The following is an 18,175-nucleotide window of genomic DNA, read 5'->3' on the forward strand; positions in this document are numbered from 1 at the left end:
GGGAGCCTTTAGATGTGTTCTGATGTTTATATTTGAGTAGGGCTTTGGTGACTATTTCATGAAACTTATCTATCTTATCATGAGGGGGATTGGGATAAAAGACAGAACGCGATCTAAAGGTCGTGGAAGCTGCCCTATCCATGATAATAGGTAGTTATAGTTAGGACCTAGTTTTGCATAGGAAAAGCATTGGATCCACGACTCCTGCCCAATTCTTTTTTCGTTTTATTCGAAGCTTGGGCTCCTGCGCTTCGTTTTATATAGGCCCCTGGGTGGGTAGGTCCCAGGGGCATATTGAAATAAAGATGCGGGGGCCCGAGAGTAGCAAACTCTCTGCTTAAAGTACTTGCTTGCTGAAAGCAGGGCTAATGTCTGTTTCCCTGCCGCTGTGAAAAATTCTCTTGCCACCCAAAAACCCAAATCCACCCTAAACCCTAAAAATTCCCTTGCCGCCCAAAACCCCATACATACCATAGACGCTAAAAATGATCTTGCCACCCAAAAACCCATACCCACCCTGAAACCTAAAAATTCTCTTGCCACCTAAAAAACTGTTGGACTTTGGCCCTTAGGGCAGGTTCACCCCTAGACTTTTTGCGTGAAATGGTGACCTGGCAATGGTGATTTTAGGGATTCTGCGCACTTTCACTGTGTCCCAGTGGAAAGTGCGTGCGCACTCTGAGTGCATGTGCTGAGCTAGGCCTGCCCGCCCATAGGAATGCATGGGGAATGTATGTGTCCCTGGTAGTTCCTGATGCGTGGGGTGTACAGGCTTGAGTCTGGTATGTGTGAACTCGTGTGAGTGAATGCTGCGCAACGGTGTATGCAGCATGTATGTGTCTAGTAGCGAAGCGCCATTTCTAGACATGGCTGTACGTGTGCTGTGAGGGTGCTGGCGTGTGATTGGCTGGAGCTGGCTGGCATGCCAGGCTCCAGGAAGTCTGGATGGGTCTGCCCGGTGGTGAGTGGGAGATCTGCATGAGTAATGTGTGGGAGGAGTGTACCTGTGTCCTGGATGGGCTGGGTTTTCCCCACACAATGCTGGCTCCGCCCCCCTGTGGTGTGTCTAATGACCCAAGCCCTGCCAGTGAATAGAGAGGGTGGTTGAGGTAAACAGAGTACTCAGGAACCAGCTGCGACTGGTTCCGCCCCCACTCTACACCCTCAGACAAAGGAATGCACTGTATAAAAATGGGGCTGTGTCCCCACTGAAGTTGTTCTCTTCCAGGATCCTGAGGGGGCTGTTGCTGCTGTCGCTGGGCCAGAGGACCGCCACTTGGGGTGTCTCCCTGCCTGGAGACCCAGTGTGCTGGCTCTGGGCCCAGCCTTGCCCCCCCTTGCCTGCCTGAAGGACTTCTAACTGGACTTGTGCTCTGTCCTTGCCCCTGGGAGCGCTTGATCCTGTTTGTAGCGCTAGGAGCGCGCTTTATGCCCTCTAGCGCTTGGAAGCGCTTTGTTTTCTGATTATAGCGCCTGGAGCGCTGTGATTGCCCCTCTAGCGCTTGGCCTGCCAGATCGAGTGCCCACCTCGATTGGAGTATTTATTTAAGAAAGCCGGTGCCCACCCGGCATTGCCCCGGTGATGTGCCGCTGTTTTTAAATTTACCTCGAGGGAGCCATCGGTTAATTAAGCCCCCGCCTAGAAGTGCCGGAGACGGGCCGCCGCGCTGCCCGCGACGACCCGGAAGTGCTCCTGCCGGCCGGCCAATCCGAGCGCGGCCCGGCAGAAGTCCCGCCCCCACAGCCGCGACCTGGAAGTCAGGCAGGCCGGGGGCAGGACAAAGAAGCAACCGGAAGCGGACGGGAGGCCACCCCGCGCTCCGGTGAGGGCGGAAGCCGGCGTCTTTTCTTGTCTCCCCTCCCAGGCTCCCTAAGCGAGGGAGAGCCCAGGAGAGGGAGGGAGAAGTGTGGAGGGAGCCCCCGAGGAGCGGGAGCTCCCGTGCAGAGCCGCCCGAAGCAGAGGAGCTACAGCCGCCAGAGACCGGTGAGTGCCCGCCCCTCCCCTTCGGAGCGCGTCCCTTGTGCTAAGAGGCCCGAGTGGGCCTCAAGTGATTCCCGAGTCCCCAGGAGGGGGACTCCAACGAAGCCTTGAGAGGCTCGAAAAGGCGGCATTTGTTGGTTGGAGCCTGAGAGAGGCTCTGGGGGCATTTTCTGTTGCAAAGCCTTGAGAGGCTCGAAAAGGCGGCATTTGTTGGTTAGAGCCTGCAGGGCTCTTGGGGGGCATTCTGGATTGAGTCCACGAAGGGCTCCGGCGGCCATTTGCGAGAGAGGGGGGCGTCGGGGCATATTGTCGGTGCCCGCCCCCCCCCCTGTGTGCTCGCCCCAACCAGTGGGGCATTTCTTTACGTAGAGCCTGCGAGGCTCTTGGCCAGCATTATTGCTTTGGGTCCCCAGAGCGAGGGACCCCCCAGCCCAGCGAGGCTGTACCTTTCTGTTGCTGGAGCCCTGAGAGGCTCAGCAGCCCCCCTTGCTGGTGAGAAAGCCTAAGAGAGGCTCACCAGTGCCACAGTGGTGGTTCTTTGAGCCCAGAGAAGCTCCAACTTTGCGCTAACTTTCCCTGCTCCAGTTGCCCAGCACTTTGTGGGCAACTGCCACGTTTAGGCCCTGACATTGGGACACCGGGACAGTCACCGGTGGTGACTGGTGAGTTTGGGGAAGTTGGTATTTGTTCTGCACCTCTGAATGTATTGATTATGCGTCATGTGCCTTTACACCTCTGAATGTATTGTGATGCATCATGTGTTTTCCTCTTTACACCTCTGAATGAATGTTATGCATTGCATCATGTGTTTTCCTCTTACACCCCTACAGGTATTGTAATACATAGGTGGTTGTTTTCTCCCTAGTACAGGTGGTGCTAGTGAGATCCTGGTTACCAGTAGATATTGGTTGTGTGCCATTTTGTGCTAAAGATTTTACATGCAAAAGTGCTATTTCTGAAAGTGTTACTTCTGATTCCTGACAGTGGTCCAGGTGGCCCTGTCTTGTACATATCCCCTGTAAATTCTGCCCGTGCCTCTGGCACATTGTAAAGTGTGTGTTTTATCTAATGTGTTTTGGTGTAATACAAAGGCTATTTTTTATATAACCTTGTGTGGAGTTTCCTTTGTGGTGGGCCTTTGGCTGTTGTTGCTGGGGTGCGTGCGCAAATACTTAGCCTACATCGCCTCCAAGTTTAGCCTTGCTGCTCGCGCCACGTTACCTAGAGGGTGAGTAGGGGTTATCTTGGCGTGTAACTCCCTTGCCCTGACTTGGGTGTGGTGGTCTCTGACTGACTTTGGCGAAAGCCCTGGCCAGCCGGGGATCCCATTTCCAACATTGGCGGCAAGCGGCGGGATAAGGATTTGTGTTTGCCTTGTACCTTAGTAGCAGCTGGCTGCACCACAAAACTCTGCATTTTAGATGACCACATTTTAGGGGATTGTTTTTGAAATTCCATTGTTTCTTCTCCTGAAGAGTGTCATTTGAGTGTGTTCAGTACATTTGTCCCCCGCCCTGCTTCCAGAGTTTGGTACCTGTGTCGCTTTTGGTCAGGTTGAGAAGTCAGGGGTGGTAGAAACTGCCTTACCGATCCGAGGGGAGGGTGTGTGTGGATGAATGGTGTGTTTTCCTGGACGCATGAGTATGAGTTCTCTTTGATAAGGAGATTGTTGAAGTTTTGGAATTGTGTACTCTTACTTCAGATTGTTAAGTCCCCTGTGTTGCACGTGTCTGTGAGCATCTTGCCAAGATGGAGTCTGCTTTTAATGTCTGGGGTCTGTTTTTGCATGAACTGAGAGAGTTTTGCGAAGAGAGAGACATTGCAGTGAATGAGTCAGACACCCAGTCCCAACTTAGGGGTAACCTAATCCAATGGGAGAAGGATGACTGGGAGCGTGAGCACAGTGCGGAGAGGGCCCGGGTCTCACACCATGAGGGTGGTGGGTCAGAGGGGAGCCCTGAAGAGTCTGAGGAGGAGGGAGAAGATGATAGCACAGGGACGCCAGCAGATAGTGAGGACCCCATAGATAGGGAGTCCCTTGCTGGGTCCAGTTTAGGAGGCAGCGCCTCATCCCTTTCCCTGTCCCCAGAGGAGCTGGAAGATAGGAGGAGAGAAAGGGAGCACCAGCTGGCTTTAGAAAAGCTCAGGTTGGAGCATGCCCAGGCTATGGCACAGCTGGGCATTAGAAAGCAACAGCTGGAGGTTAAGAAGCAACAGCTAGAGACCGAGAGGGTCTTAGCGCAGGAAAGGATAGAGGAGGCTGAGAGGGCCTCCACCAGAGGCGAAGTAGCTCTGGAGGGTAGACTATCCCCTGCGCGCAGTGTTGAGTTTCTGGATCGCCCAGGGAGGGTTGGGTCCAGTGGTGGCAGCTATTTAAATCTCAGTCTAGAAAGTCCCAGTTCCCAGAGTATGGTTCCTGTTTCCCCAGAGGAGGAGAATAGGTTGAGGTTTAGGAACCTTAGGAAACCGTCTCATCAGTCTTGGGAAGACTTTGAGGATGACTGTTGTGAAGCCCTGTGTGATTGGGTACGGGAGCCCACGAAATGTGATTGGGACCTATTGTTCGATATGCTTCTCAGAGAGCAGTTGCTCAGTTGTTGTTCACCAGGGTTGCGCCAACACCTGTTAGGGTGTGGATTGTCTGAACCATGTGAGCTGGCAGAGGAAGCAGACCGCTGGGAAGGGACCAGAGGTTCTGTAGAGTCATTGGTGAGTGACTCCAAAAGTAGTGGGTCAGGGATCTTCCAGCCCAGCGTGGTGGAAGAGGCTCAGTGTAGCCCAGCTAGGTCCCTGGTTAGTGAGAAGGGTGTAGGGGCTGACTGCCTGGCTCAGTGGAGCAGGAGTCAGTGGGTGGCTGAGAGCCCCCAGAGGCCCGAAGCCCTGTCTCAGAACCTGGGTGGTTTCTTGAGGGAACACCAGGTTGGGGACCTAGGCTGTCCTGTTAGTCCACTTGAGGAGGATCTCCTAGTGAGTAGAGGACCTGGAGTGTCTGTAACCAGAGCTCCTGTGGTTCTAGAGTCTGGCAGTACCGCTCCGGTAGGGAGGGTACAGGAGTCCAGAGTGAGGAGTGATTGGGGGAGTTCCCCAGTGGAAGGACCAGTGGGTCAGGGACTACCCAGTTGGGCTAGGTTCCCGTGTAGTGACCATGGTAACAACACTTCTGGTCTGGGGGATCGTCACGCACTGTCAGGTGGACAGAGGGCGGGAGATCTGCGCCAGACAGACAGTCACGCAACAGATGTGACATTTGTTAGCCTCAGGGGGATTGCGTGTGAATCCCCAGAAGTCCTGGAGTGCCAGGCAATTGTTCCACCGAAGGTTCTAGACCAGTGGTTGGGAGGCCAGGTTCAGGATCAGCCTGACCTGAAGGGTAGGACGACTGTAACCAGTGTCCTGACCGGTTCTTCTTCCAGAGGAACTTCTCCAGGTGGGAGAGGGCAGACCTCTGGAAGGGGGTGCAGAGGGTGGGAGAGCCCACCTCTGACCCCGGTGCAACCTGAGTGGATAAGTCCTGGGTTGGAATGGCGTTCTAGGGGTACCCCTCGCAGAGGGAGGAGGAACCCTAGGAGAAGAGGTAGGGGGAGGAGAGCCTTCCCCGAGACTCCTGGTCCGCCTGAGGTTGTAGGCCCTAGGCTGGAGTACCAGTGGCAGTCTAGTCCTGTCTTGCAGACAGGAAGAGTGGAGAATGGCTCCTATGTGCCAGGGGTTACTACCCCCCACTCTGCGAATTGGCATGGACCAGTGGCACCTGGGTGGCCCAGGGCCTGGTCCTGGCCGCGGACAACTTGGGAGTACCAGTGGGGTAGCCCAGTTGGTCCAGACAGTGTGTTTAGAAGGAATCCCATGGGTTCACCGTGGCGTAGAACAGGAGGGTGTCCCTGCAGTTGTGGGCCCGCGTCCGTGTTCTATCGCCCCAAGCAGGGAAGTCCATCACGGTGGTGATTGGTCTCCCCTGCGTTTTGGCTGGAAGGGGGTTATGTTGGACTTTGGCCCTTAGGGCAGGTTCACCCCTAGACTTTTTGCGTGAAATGGTGACCTGGCAATGGTGATTTTAGGGATTCTGCGCACTTTCACTGTGTCCCAGTGGAAAGTGCGTGCGCACTCTGAGTGCATGTGCTGAGCTAGGCCTGCCCGCCCATAGGAATGCATGGGGAATGTATGTGTCCCTGGTAGTTCCTGATGCGTGGGGTGTACAGGCTTGAGTCTGGTATGTGTGAACTCGTGTGAGTGAATGCTGCGCAACGGTGTATGCAGCATGTATGTGTCTAGTAGCGAAGCGCCATTTCTAGACATGGCTGTACGTGTGCTGTGAGGGTGCTGGCGTGTGATTGGCTGGAGCTGGCTGGCATGCCAGGCTCCAGGAAGTCTGGATGGGTCTGCCCGGTGGTGAGTGGGAGATCTGCATGAGTAATGTGTGGGAGGAGTGTACCTGTGTCCTGGATGGGCTGGGTTTTCCCCACACAATGCTGGCTCCGCCCCCCTGTGGTGTGTCTAATGACCCAAGCCCTGCCAGTGAATAGAGAGGGTGGTTGAGGTAAACAGAGTACTCAGGAACCAGCTGCGACTGGTTCCGCCCCCACTCTACACCCTCAGACAAAGGAATGCACTGTATAAAAATGGGGCTGTGTCCCCACTGAAGTTGTTCTCTTCCAGGATCCTGAGGGGGCTGTTGCTGCTGTCGCTGGGCCAGAGGACCGCCACTTGGGGTGTCTCCCTGCCTGGAGACCCAGTGTGCTGGCTCTGGGCCCAGCCTTGCCCCCCCTTGCCTGCCTGAAGGACTTCTAACTGGACTTGTGCTCTGTCCTTGCCCCTGGGAGCGCTTGATCCTGTTTGTAGCGCTAGGAGCGCGCTTTATGCCCTCTAGCGCTTGGAAGCGCTTTGTTTTCTGATTATAGCGCCTGGAGCGCTGTGATTGCCCCTCTAGCGCTTGGCCTGCCAGATCGAGTGCCCACCTCGATTGGAGTATTTATTTAAGAAAGCCGGTGCCCACCCGGCATTGCCCCGGTGATGTGCCGCTGTTTTTAAATTTACCTCGAGGGAGCCATCGGTTAATTAAGCCCCCGCCTAGAAGTGCCGGAGACGGGCCGCCGCGCTGCCCGCGACGACCCGGAAGTGCTCCTGCCGGCCGGCCAATCCGAGCGCGGCCCGGCAGAAGTCCCGCCCCCACAGCCGCGACCTGGAAGTCAGGCAGGCCGGGGGCAGGACAAAGAAGCAACCGGAAGCGGACGGGAGGCCACCCCGCGCTCCGGTGAGGGCGGAAGCCGGCGTCTTTTCTTGTCTCCCCTCCCAGGCTCCCTAAGCGAGGGAGAGCCCAGGAGAGGGAGGGAGAAGTGTGGAGGGAGCCCCCGAGGAGCGGGAGCTCCCGTGCAGAGCCGCCCGAAGCAGAGGAGCTACAGCCGCCAGAGACCGGTGAGTGCCCGCCCCTCCCCTTCGGAGCGCGTCCCTTGTGCTAAGAGGCCCGAGTGGGCCTCAAGTGATTCCCGAGTCCCCAGGAGGGGGACTCCAACGAAGCCTTGAGAGGCTCGAAAAGGCGGCATTTGTTGGTTGGAGCCTGAGAGAGGCTCTGGGGGCATTTTCTGTTGCAAAGCCTTGAGAGGCTCGAAAAGGCGGCATTTGTTGGTTAGAGCCTGCAGGGCTCTTGGGGGGCATTCTGGATTGAGTCCACGAAGGGCTCCGGCGGCCATTTGCGAGAGAGGGGGGCGTCGGGGCATATTGTCGGTGCCCGCCCCCCCCCCTGTGTGCTCGCCCCAACCAGTGGGGCATTTCTTTACGTAGAGCCTGCGAGGCTCTTGGCCAGCATTATTGCTTTGGGTCCCCAGAGCGAGGGACCCCCCAGCCCAGCGAGGCTGTACCTTTCTGTTGCTGGAGCCCTGAGAGGCTCAGCAGCCCCCCTTGCTGGTGAGAAAGCCTAAGAGAGGCTCACCAGTGCCACAGTGGTGGTTCTTTGAGCCCAGAGAAGCTCCAACTTTGCGCTAACTTTCCCTGCTCCAGTTGCCCAGCACTTTGTGGGCAACTGCCACGTTTAGGCCCTGACATTGGGACACCGGGACAGTCACCGGTGGTGACTGGTGAGTTTGGGGAAGTTGGTATTTGTTCTGCACCTCTGAATGTATTGATTATGCGTCATGTGCCTTTACACCTCTGAATGTATTGTGATGCATCATGTGTTTTCCTCTTTACACCTCTGAATGAATGTTATGCATTGCATCATGTGTTTTCCTCTTACACCCCTACAGGTATTGTAATACATAGGTGGTTGTTTTCTCCCTAGTACAGGTGGTGCTAGTGAGATCCTGGTTACCAGTAGATATTGGTTGTGTGCCATTTTGTGCTAAAGATTTTACATGCAAAAGTGCTATTTCTGAAAGTGTTACTTCTGATTCCTGACAGTGGTCCAGGTGGCCCTGTCTTGTACATATCCCCTGTAAATTCTGCCCGTGCCTCTGGCACATTGTAAAGTGTGTGTTTTATCTAATGTGTTTTGGTGTAATACAAAGGCTATTTTTTATATAACCTTGTGTGGAGTTTCCTTTGTGGTGGGCCTTTGGCTGTTGTTGCTGGGGTGCGTGCGCAAATACTTAGCCTACATCGCCTCCAAGTTTAGCCTTGCTGCTCGCGCCACGTTACCTAGAGGGTGAGTAGGGGTTATCTTGGCGTGTAACTCCCTTGCCCTGACTTGGGTGTGGTGGTCTCTGACTGACTTTGGCGAAAGCCCTGGCCAGCCGGGGATCCCATTTCCAACAAAAACCATGCCCACCTTAAACTCTAACGTTCCACCTAAAACACATGCCCACCCTAAAGCCTAAAAAATTCCCATCTCTTCCAAAAACAAATACCCACCCTAAATCCTAAGAACGCCCTTCCCCTAATGCACACGCATATATATATATATATATATATTTACAGATGCATATATACATATAATGCACCTACCTTTATTTTTACATTTTGTGTGTTAATGGCCTGCATTGTGAAGGCAGTTGTTGTAAAAAAAAAAAACTTCATGGTGAAGGCTTGCATGGTAAAGATGCATGCGTTGTTAAGTTTTCGTAGTAATGGCATGCGTGGTTCAGACTGCGTTGTAATTGCTGTTTCCCTTACTGAATAGATCAAGGTTTTTTGCAGAGGTTTAAGGAATTCAGATGTATTCAGTTGAGCATCACTATATGCCATTGTAGAATTTGCAATTATCACTAAGACTTTCTTTGTTCTACCTTGTTTTTCACCAGAATGATTGTGTGCAACCAGGTGATGAAGTATATTTTGGACAAGATTGACAAAGAAGAAAAACAGGCGGCAAAAAAAAGGAAACGAGAAGAAAATGTTGAACAGAAAAGGTGCAAACAGAATGCTACCAAACTGTCCGCTCTGCTTTTCAAGCATAAAGAGCAACTCAAAGCTGAGATACTAAAGAAAAGAGCGCTTTTAGACAAAGATCTACAGATAGAAGTGCAGGTGAGCTAGTTGGTTTTATTTTTTTTCTTTATTTGTTTCCTTCTCCCTAAATTAGTTGCACTCTCCCAGCTATACTCAGTCCCGCAATGCTAAAACAGATAAGATCCTGTGAATGTGATATTCTTTGTGTATAGTACCTAACTGCTGAAGCTCACAATACTGCTTACTTTCCTTCACAAAGAAAGTGAGTGGGGGGGGGTAATTGTAGGTGCTGTAGACATCCATGCACTCAAAGAAAGTGCCTCTAAGTTTTTGAACAACTGAAGCAGTGAAAAACATCTGTCGCAAAAGGTACTCGTATCCGGTTTGTCAATGTTCCAAAATGATGTAAACTTTCATGCATTGCCTTTTTTTTATTTCATATTTTGTCATTGGAACAATCTTCTTAATCTATTCCCCATTGTGTGCCCTTTCATGCTTTTGCCCTCACTTTGGTTGTCCCTCCGGTCCAGCAACACCTGAAACTTGCATCAAGATTAATTTTCTGGGATGTCATACTAATGTATACATTTCTCACAGATCCCCCCACCTAATGAATATCCTCAACGTCATACTGGTTCCTGAGACCGCTTCTACATGGATTTCTAATATGCACTGCGTTGGATTCCTCTCCAGAAACGAATATCCCTTACCCCTGTGGGTCTTTTTCCGAGGCACACTCTTTGTTCACAAAGGTGATCTACATAACAGCAGAAGCATCGGAGTTGACTACACACTCCGGAAGCAGAATCTAACATTTTGATCTTTAATCCTTAATCTAAAGTTTCAACGCTCCATATACTTTTCAGCAAGGCATTAATAAAGCCTGTTCTGACTGATTATGAAAGAACCTTTCTAAGATCCAGGAGACTGCATGTAATCTGAAATTGTTGTCAAACCCTTCTGTGGAAAGTCCGTTCATCCAAGTCTGATGTGTGACAATGGGCTCCGCTAAGAGAGTTTTGGAGCAGTATTCTTGCACACCAGTAGGTGGTGTTGTGCGGATCTAATCTGAAAGAAACACATAGTGATAGATTCCTTTGCTTAGAATTACCCCCAGGCATCAGACTAGATCCGGAAAGTTTTCGTCAGCAGTACCTCTGCGCATCGGAAGGTGGCGTTGTGTGGCTCTGTCGTTGGCGTCCTGGCCGCCGAGATTACGTTGCAGCATCTACTTAGACGACGCCCTCGCGCACTGACGTAAGTTCTTTCTTTTTCCACGCAAGCAACCGGAGTGTCGACTTCTGGTGTCGTAGGGATGCCCGGTTTCAAGGCTTGCGGGCACTGTCATCGGATGATGTCAGTGACGGACCCGCACCGCGAGTCTCTCTACAGTCTGGGACGCGACCACAACCCCAAGTCGTGAATCGACTGCCGGGCCTTGGCGCCGAAGACTTTGCGGGAGCGGTCCCGAAAGTTGCTTGAAGTCCGGCAGTCGGCTCCGCGCCGCTCATCACCATCGTTCGTCGGGATCGAAGTCTTCGCACTCGGGGTCAGGTAAGACGAAGCACAAGAAGTTGAAGAAGCGTCATCGCTCAATTACTTCCCCTCTTGCGACACAGCTGAGCCTCCCCGTGGCTCTGGCGGAGCCTATGGTGTCTCCATCTGCCTACCCACCCTTTCTGGGTCAGTCAGCCTCTTTGGGTTGTCAGGCCCTGCCGGCGCACCTTCAGGCCCCGCGGGCCCGACTGGGGTCCCTCTCGCTTCACTGTTGGCGGGTCTGGCATCGCTGTCGGCTCTGGCCTTGGAGCCTCAGGGCCCCCAAGGATCCAGCCCTGGATTCACGTCCACTGACGTCAACCACTCCGTGATCACCTCCGACGTCTCCCGTTGCACCGGACGGCATCGCCCCCCCGGTCTCAGCTCCAACATGGACCCTAAGAGCTTGGTTGACCAAGCCTCAACATCCCAGAGCACATTCCCTACCGCACACCCGGACAGGGAATCCAAGAGACTGGAACAATTTGGGAAGAAGATTTTTTCTTCCTCCATTTCAGGGCTGTGGTCTGTGTTTGATTTCATCAAACGCTCCGTCCATCATCCCCTTTTGTATCGCTTTGTTCGTCCTAAGTGTGGCAGGGTATGCTCAGACGTGAGTCCCTTGCTCACTTGGCCACTGGATTCAAGATAGCCTGGCTGATGAGGATTATGAATCCGAAACCAGTCCCAGGATGCTTATTTCCGGTCCAGAGAAGACATGGCTTGGCAGTTCGGGCTGGACTGTTCCCCTAAGGCACAGGGTCAGACTGATTTGCATATGACCATGTCTAAACTGGGGTGGCTGAGTGAGCTAAAGAATGGTGATGGATTAAACCCAGATCAGTTGACTGGGGGTGAGTGTTTGATTTGCTCAAACGCTCCGTCCATCATCCCCTTTTGTATCGCTTTGTTCGCCCTAAGTGTGGCAGGGTATGCTCAGACGTGAGTCCCTTGCTCACTTGGCCATTGGATTCAAGATAGCCTGACTGATGAGGATTATGAATCCGAAACCGATCCCAGGATACTTGTTTCCGGTCCAGGGAAGACATGGCTTGGCCGTTCGGGCTGGACTGTTCCCCTAAGGCACAGGGTCAGGCTGATTTGCATATGGCCATGTTTGAACTGGGGTGGCTGAATGAGCTAAAGAATGGTGATGGATTAAACCCAGATCAGTTGACTGGGGGTGAGTGTTTGATTTGCTCAAACGCTCCGTCTATCATCCTCTTTTGTATCGCTTTGTTCGCCCTAAGTGTGGCAGGGTATGCTCATACGTGAGTCCCTTGCTCACTTGGCCACTGGATTCAAGATAGCCTGGCTGATGAGGATTATGAATCCGAAACCGGTCCCAGGATGCTTGTTTCCGGTCCAGGGAAGACATGGCTTGGCAGTTCGGGCTGGACTGTTCCCCTAAGGCACAGGGTCAGACTGATTTGCATATGGCCATATCTGAACTGGGGTGGCTGAGTGAGCTAAAGAATGGTGATTGATTAAACCCAGATCAGTTGACTGGGGGTGAGTGTTTGATTTGCTCAAACGCTCCGTCCATCATCCCCTTTTGTATCGTTGTGGTCTGTGAGCACAGCATGCCTCTTGGGCCGTTATTCCCACTCTGTGTGGGATACGGTTGCGCAGGTGCCTCCTCAGTGTCCGGGGGAGGCTCAGACAGTGGTCTCTCAAGCTATTGCTGAGGGGAGAGATGCAGCCAAGTTCACAATACAATGTGGCCTTGACACAGCCGACTTGCTGGTCTAGCGATTTCCATGACAGTGGCACTCCGCCGCCACGCCTGGCTGAGGACTACTGGCTTCTTGGGGGTTGTCCAGAATACCCTGATGGACCTGCCAGTTGATGGCATTTGCCTTTTTGGCAACAAGGCAGATAGTGCGTTGGAGCGTTTTAAGGACTCGTGGGCTACGGCCAAGTCCTTGGGCCTTTCAGCCACTCGCCCTCCTCCACCTTCTGCTTTTCGTGGCCACGGAAGGAGCGCCCTAGCACGTTCGCTTGAGAGCCACAGGCCGCAGCAGCAGCAATCTTAGCTTGCCCGCAAACATGGGACCCGCAGAGGCGGGTCAGGGGGCCAGCGGGTGGGTCAGTCCACTTCCACTCCAGCCACCACTGCCCCAAAACCTTCCTAGTTCGGTCTTTCAGGCCCATCAAATGCCAGTGGGCACCAGGATGCGCCATCACCTCCCCCACTGGCGCACCATCATTTCAGACAGGTGGGTTTTACAGATAGTCCGAAGGGGCTACTCCCTCCCCTTCTAGACTACTCCTCCAGCTAAGCCACCCCAATACCACCGCATGTCGGGGGTGTCAGGTCAGACGTTAGTTCTCTTCGGGGCTGTGCAGATTGTCCTATAACCTCCCCCACACAACTCTCTCAGAGTCTGAAACAAGCAAAACAGACTACCAAGATCGTCCCGTGAGGCGGGAAAGGAAGGGGACAGCTGGGAGGGAGATCTGAAATGACAAGAACAACAAATTAGCAAACACCCCCCTAGGACCTCACAAAGGAATATCCTACAATCCTTCCTATTACCCACAACCTCATTCTATTCCCCTACCTGTGCAGGAAATATATAGATCTTTGTATTTGGGGAGGAATGGTGAGGGCCTTGACTGGGAAAGGAAGCCAACTGAAATAATAAGCATATAGGAACACAATGAACACTTGAATACACAAGAAACAATATTACTTCCTCATTACTATCCACCTACCACTCAATTACAGTGTTCTTCTTTAGGCTAGCACTATTCCCATGCTCAAGAACCCGATAGCGTCTCCCCTGTATAGTTAAAAATACAAAGTGCAGGATAATGAAGAAATGATATAAGAATCATAAACTGAACAAAAGACAGAATAGGTTGAATTCACCCTTGTCACTGTTTCCTGTTAGAAAAGTGTGTTTCCTCCTTTTGGGGAAGGAATCCGATTCGTGACACACTAGTGTTTATGCAAAAAATCAGGTATTGAAGACGTCCCCTCACCCATCTAGAATCAAGAACCTCCCGAACCTCATATTCACGGTCCTGCTGAACCCAGATCGGTGATGGAGCCCGTCGAACAGGACAAAAAGAGGGCTTCAACAAGGACACATGAAAGACAGGGTGGATTCGTAGATGGGCAGGCAATCTCAATCTAACTGACACAGGAGTCACGTGTTTCTCAACCCGAAATGGCCCAATGAACCGAGGATTGAACACACTGTGTTTCCTGAACCTGATGTTCCGTGTAGACAACCACACCAAATCCCCCTTTTTGTACTCTGGGCAAGGCCTACGATGTTTATCCGCCTGTAGCTTGTACTTTGATTTAGCCTGGACAAGATTTCTGCGCGTCTCCGAAAGTACTCGGCGTATGCGCAGCAATCTGGCCCTGACGTCTGGCAGCTTAACATTGTCATTCGGTAGCAACAAGGGACTGACTCTAGGGTGGTGACCATACATACAGAAAAAAGGGGAATGAAGCGTGGAGGAATGCTGTGTGCTGTGATATGCCACCTCGGCCACCCACAACCAATCCACCCATGCGTCTGTGTTAGTCTGGACATAGCATCGCAGATACTGCTTCAGGGTCTGATTAAGTCTTTCGGTCTGGCCATCAGTCTGGGGATGAAAGCTGGTAGACAAGGAAGGGGATACCTGCAAGGCAGAACGCCACGTCTTCCAAAATCGGGCAGTGAATTGAGCCCCCCTGTCGGACACTATCACTCTGGGTAGACCATGTATCCTGACGACATTCTCCAGAAGGAGATGTGCCAAACGACCAGCCGTGGGGACCTGATTACATGCCACAAAATGCCCCATCTTGGTCAGATAGTCTACCACCACCAGTATAGCTGTCTTTCCTTGATCTTTAGGGAGTCCGACAATAAAGTCGACCGAAAACCTCTCCCATGGTGTTTCGGGGGTAGGCAAAGGATGTAACAGTCCCTGTGGTCGTTGATGGTCGGATTTCATCTGGGCGCAGATCGTGCACTTTTTTCCCCATTGCAGTAAATCACACCTTATCGAAGGCCACCAGAACTGCCTCAATGCTTTTTCAAGGGTTTTCCCAGCTCCCATATGACCGGCACAAGGTGCTTCATGACACCATGCAAATACAGTTCGTTGCAGAGACCTTGTTGGAACCAGCACTTGAGATCCCCTCATAGGCACTCCGTGTCTCAATCTCCATTCCGGATGATGTCGAAGCCATGTTCTCAACACACAGGATTGTATTCCTTTACGTACCTCCTGCAAAAAATCCCCCATCTGAGTTACACCCACAACGTTGGCTGGATCAATGATGGACCTGCTCGGTGTTACAGCATGCATCGCAGGATTCTCTTGTCTCGTTAAGGCGTCCGCCTTTTTATTCTCACTGCCTGGTCGAAACGTAACGATGAATTGATATTCTTCGAAGAACAACATCCAGCGCAGTTGTCTTGGCGTAAGGTGACGGGCCGCACGTAAAAACTGAAGGTTCCTGTGGTCCGTGTAGACCGTCACCCTATGGGCAGCACCCAGCAGCCAGTGTCTCCATTCCACAAATGCATCACGGATGGCCAACAATTCTTTTTCCGCGATGGTGTAATTCTTCTCAGCGGGACTGAGTTTTCTTGACATAAAAGCGATGGGGTGTAACACTCCGGTGACTTCCTCTCTTTGCGACAATACGGCTCCTACTGCCACTTCGGATGCATCAGCCTCCAACACAAATGGGAGATCAGGGTCCGCATGGGTCAATACAGGCGCCGAAGAGAAAGCTTCCTTCAACCCATCAAACGCTCTTTGTGCTTTCGAATCCCAAACAAACAGAACATTTTTTCTTGTAAGACGGGTCAAAGGTGTTACCAGAGCCGAAAATCCACAAATGAATCGCCGGTAAAAATTGGCGAATCCCAGTAAACACTGGATGTCTTTCACCGTGTTCGGACGAGGCCACTCCTGTATAGCCTTTACCTTCCTCTCAGCCATGACTTGAGCCGAGGGAGTGAGCATTACCCCTAAGAACTCCACCGTAGTCACATGGAATTCGCATTTCGTAATCTTACAATACAACTGGTGTTGTCGCAAGGCTTGAAGTACTTAGCTCGATTGTGTTACATGTTCTTTGGTGGTGTTGGAATACACCAAAATGTCGTCTATATATACGACCACAAACCTGTCAAGGTACTCCCTCAGCACTTCATTGATAAAGAACTGGAAGGCGGCCGGGGCGTTACAAAGCCCAAAGGGCATTACAAGATATTCAAAGAATCCCGTACCGCGTCTTGAAGGCCGTCTTCCATTCATCGCCCTGTCGAATACGCACAAGGTGATATGCACCACGCAAATCGAGTTTTGTGTAAATGGTGGCGGAACGGACTTGTTCTAGCAACACCGGAATCAGAGGCAGGAGAAACTGACTCTTAATCGTAATGGTATTTAAGGCCCTATAATCAATACAGCACCTCTTTTATCCATTAGCCTTAGGTATGAAAAACAACGGCGATGCTGCAGGTGATCTTGAGGGCCGTATATACCCTATGGCCAGGTATTTATCCAGGTATTCCCGTAAGTATTCATTTTCGGGCACAGTTAGTGCGTAGAGTCGTCCATTTGGTACCACCGATCCTGGGAGAAGGTCTATTCGGCAGTCGTAGGCTCGATGCGGTGGGAGCTCTGCGGCCTGAACTTCACTGAATACATCTTCATATGCTGCATAACAGTGTGGCAAGGTTACCTCTTTTTCGGCTGCAGTGGCTATTCCCTGGATTAAAGCCAAGGTCCTTGAAGGGCCTTCAGACTCTAGTACACAATGCAACTGACAATACTCTGATGTAAACCGTATTGTCTTGGTGGACCAGTGTATGGTTGGTTCGTGTTGTTGTAACCAGGGAAGCCCCAAAATAACGCCATATTGGGGTGCCTGAATTATATTGAAGGACAACTGTTCATGATGTTTTCCCTCATAGATGAGCTCATATTCAGGGGTATGAAACTTAATGGGACCGGCGATCAATTCACTACCGTCCACAGCATACACCATTTCTGGCTGTTGTTTCTCAATTAGCCTTACCCCCAATCTTTTTGCTTCCATAGAATCCATAAAACATCCTGTTGCACCAGAATCCACCATAGCTTTAACGTCTTTTACTTCGGATCCTATAACCAATGACATGGCCAAAAACAAATGGTTACTCCCCTGGTCCCGGCCAGGTAATATTGAAGGGATAACATTCCGGCTTGATAGGTCCCCTTCATTCGCCTTCAAGCACTGGAGTTTTCCGACTTCTTCTCACTGCTTCCTGCCACGGTTTGCCCTGCTCTGCTCTTTCCTGGTTTGGGCTTCACCGGACAGTCCTTCAAATAGTGCCCTTTTTTGCCGCAGTATAGACAAAGACCGAACTTCCTACGGTGTTCCTTTTCATGTAGCGTCAAAGCAGCTCTCACAGCTCCAATCTCCATGTTTTCCGAGGATGACCCAGACTTCTCTACTTGTCCCCCTTTATCATAAGGCAAAACCGGCTGTTCTTTTTTCTTAGTGTCGCCTTTTCTTTCACGCATTCTGTGATCTAACCGCAAGGTCAGTTCGATCAAAGCCGAGCAAGACCGAGGCTGTGGATCTATCTGGGCCAATACGTCCTTCATCTCCTCGTTTAGTCCTTGATAAAACAAGGCTGATTGCTTAATTTCCGGCCAGTCCGTTTCTGCAACCAGACGACGAAAATTGTTCAAGTAGGTTACCAAGTCAGAGGTGCCTTGCTTCAGGACTAGCAGCTCCCGGTCTGCAGTGAATTTCAGCTCGGCGATCAAAGGTCTTTTCAAACTCTGCTCTGAAACTCGTCCCAATCGTAAAGGAGGGGATCATCTCGCCGAACCACAGGGACTGCCCATTGTGCCGCCTCCCCCCCTAAGTAGGAGATGAGGAAAGCAACTCTAGCCTGGTTAGTGGCAAACATCTTGGGCTTGCACATAAGGTGCAAAAGCACTTGTGTCATAAACACCTGCACTTTTCTATTATCCCCATAAAAGCGCTCCGGAGGTGCCAAAGGTATCTGTGTAGGTATTTCTACCACTACCGAAGTGGAGGGAGTAGAACTAGACCCGGCATCAAACGGGTTCCCCTGCATCCGGTCCAGTCTGGCCCTCAACTGTGCCGTTTCAGCTCTAGAGGCCGCCACCTCCCTGTTGGAGGCCGCTAGCTCCGTCTGCACTAACACTAATGCTGCCAAGACGTCGTCTATAGAGGCCATGATATAATCAACACAGCCAAGAAGAGAAGAACAATCGTGGGCCGATAAGTCTGTCAGGTCA

General features: G+C 51.8%; 1 protein-coding gene across 5 annotated transcripts in view; it reads left to right on the top strand.

The window, feature by feature from the left end:
- BPTF (bromodomain PHD finger transcription factor) overlaps window positions 1-18,175 on the top strand; it is a 1,855,127-nt gene that overhangs the window by 1,588,022 nt on the left and 248,930 nt on the right. For all 5 annotated transcript variants that reach the window (XR_013598794.1, XM_078654332.1, XM_078654328.1 and 2 more), the window contains exon 26: window positions 9,211-9,436. Coding sequence is in view for 4 of the 5 variants with exons in the window: in XM_078654332.1 (XP_078510458.1) it covers window positions 9,211-9,436 (226 nt within the window). In the remaining variant the exon portion in view is untranslated. The remainder of the gene's footprint in view (window positions 1-9,210; window positions 9,437-18,175) is intronic.

This window comes from Lissotriton helveticus, chromosome 7 (genome assembly GCF_964261635.1).
Source record: "Lissotriton helveticus chromosome 7, aLisHel1.1, whole genome shotgun sequence".
NCBI lineage: Eukaryota > Metazoa > Chordata > Amphibia > Caudata > Salamandridae > Lissotriton > Lissotriton helveticus.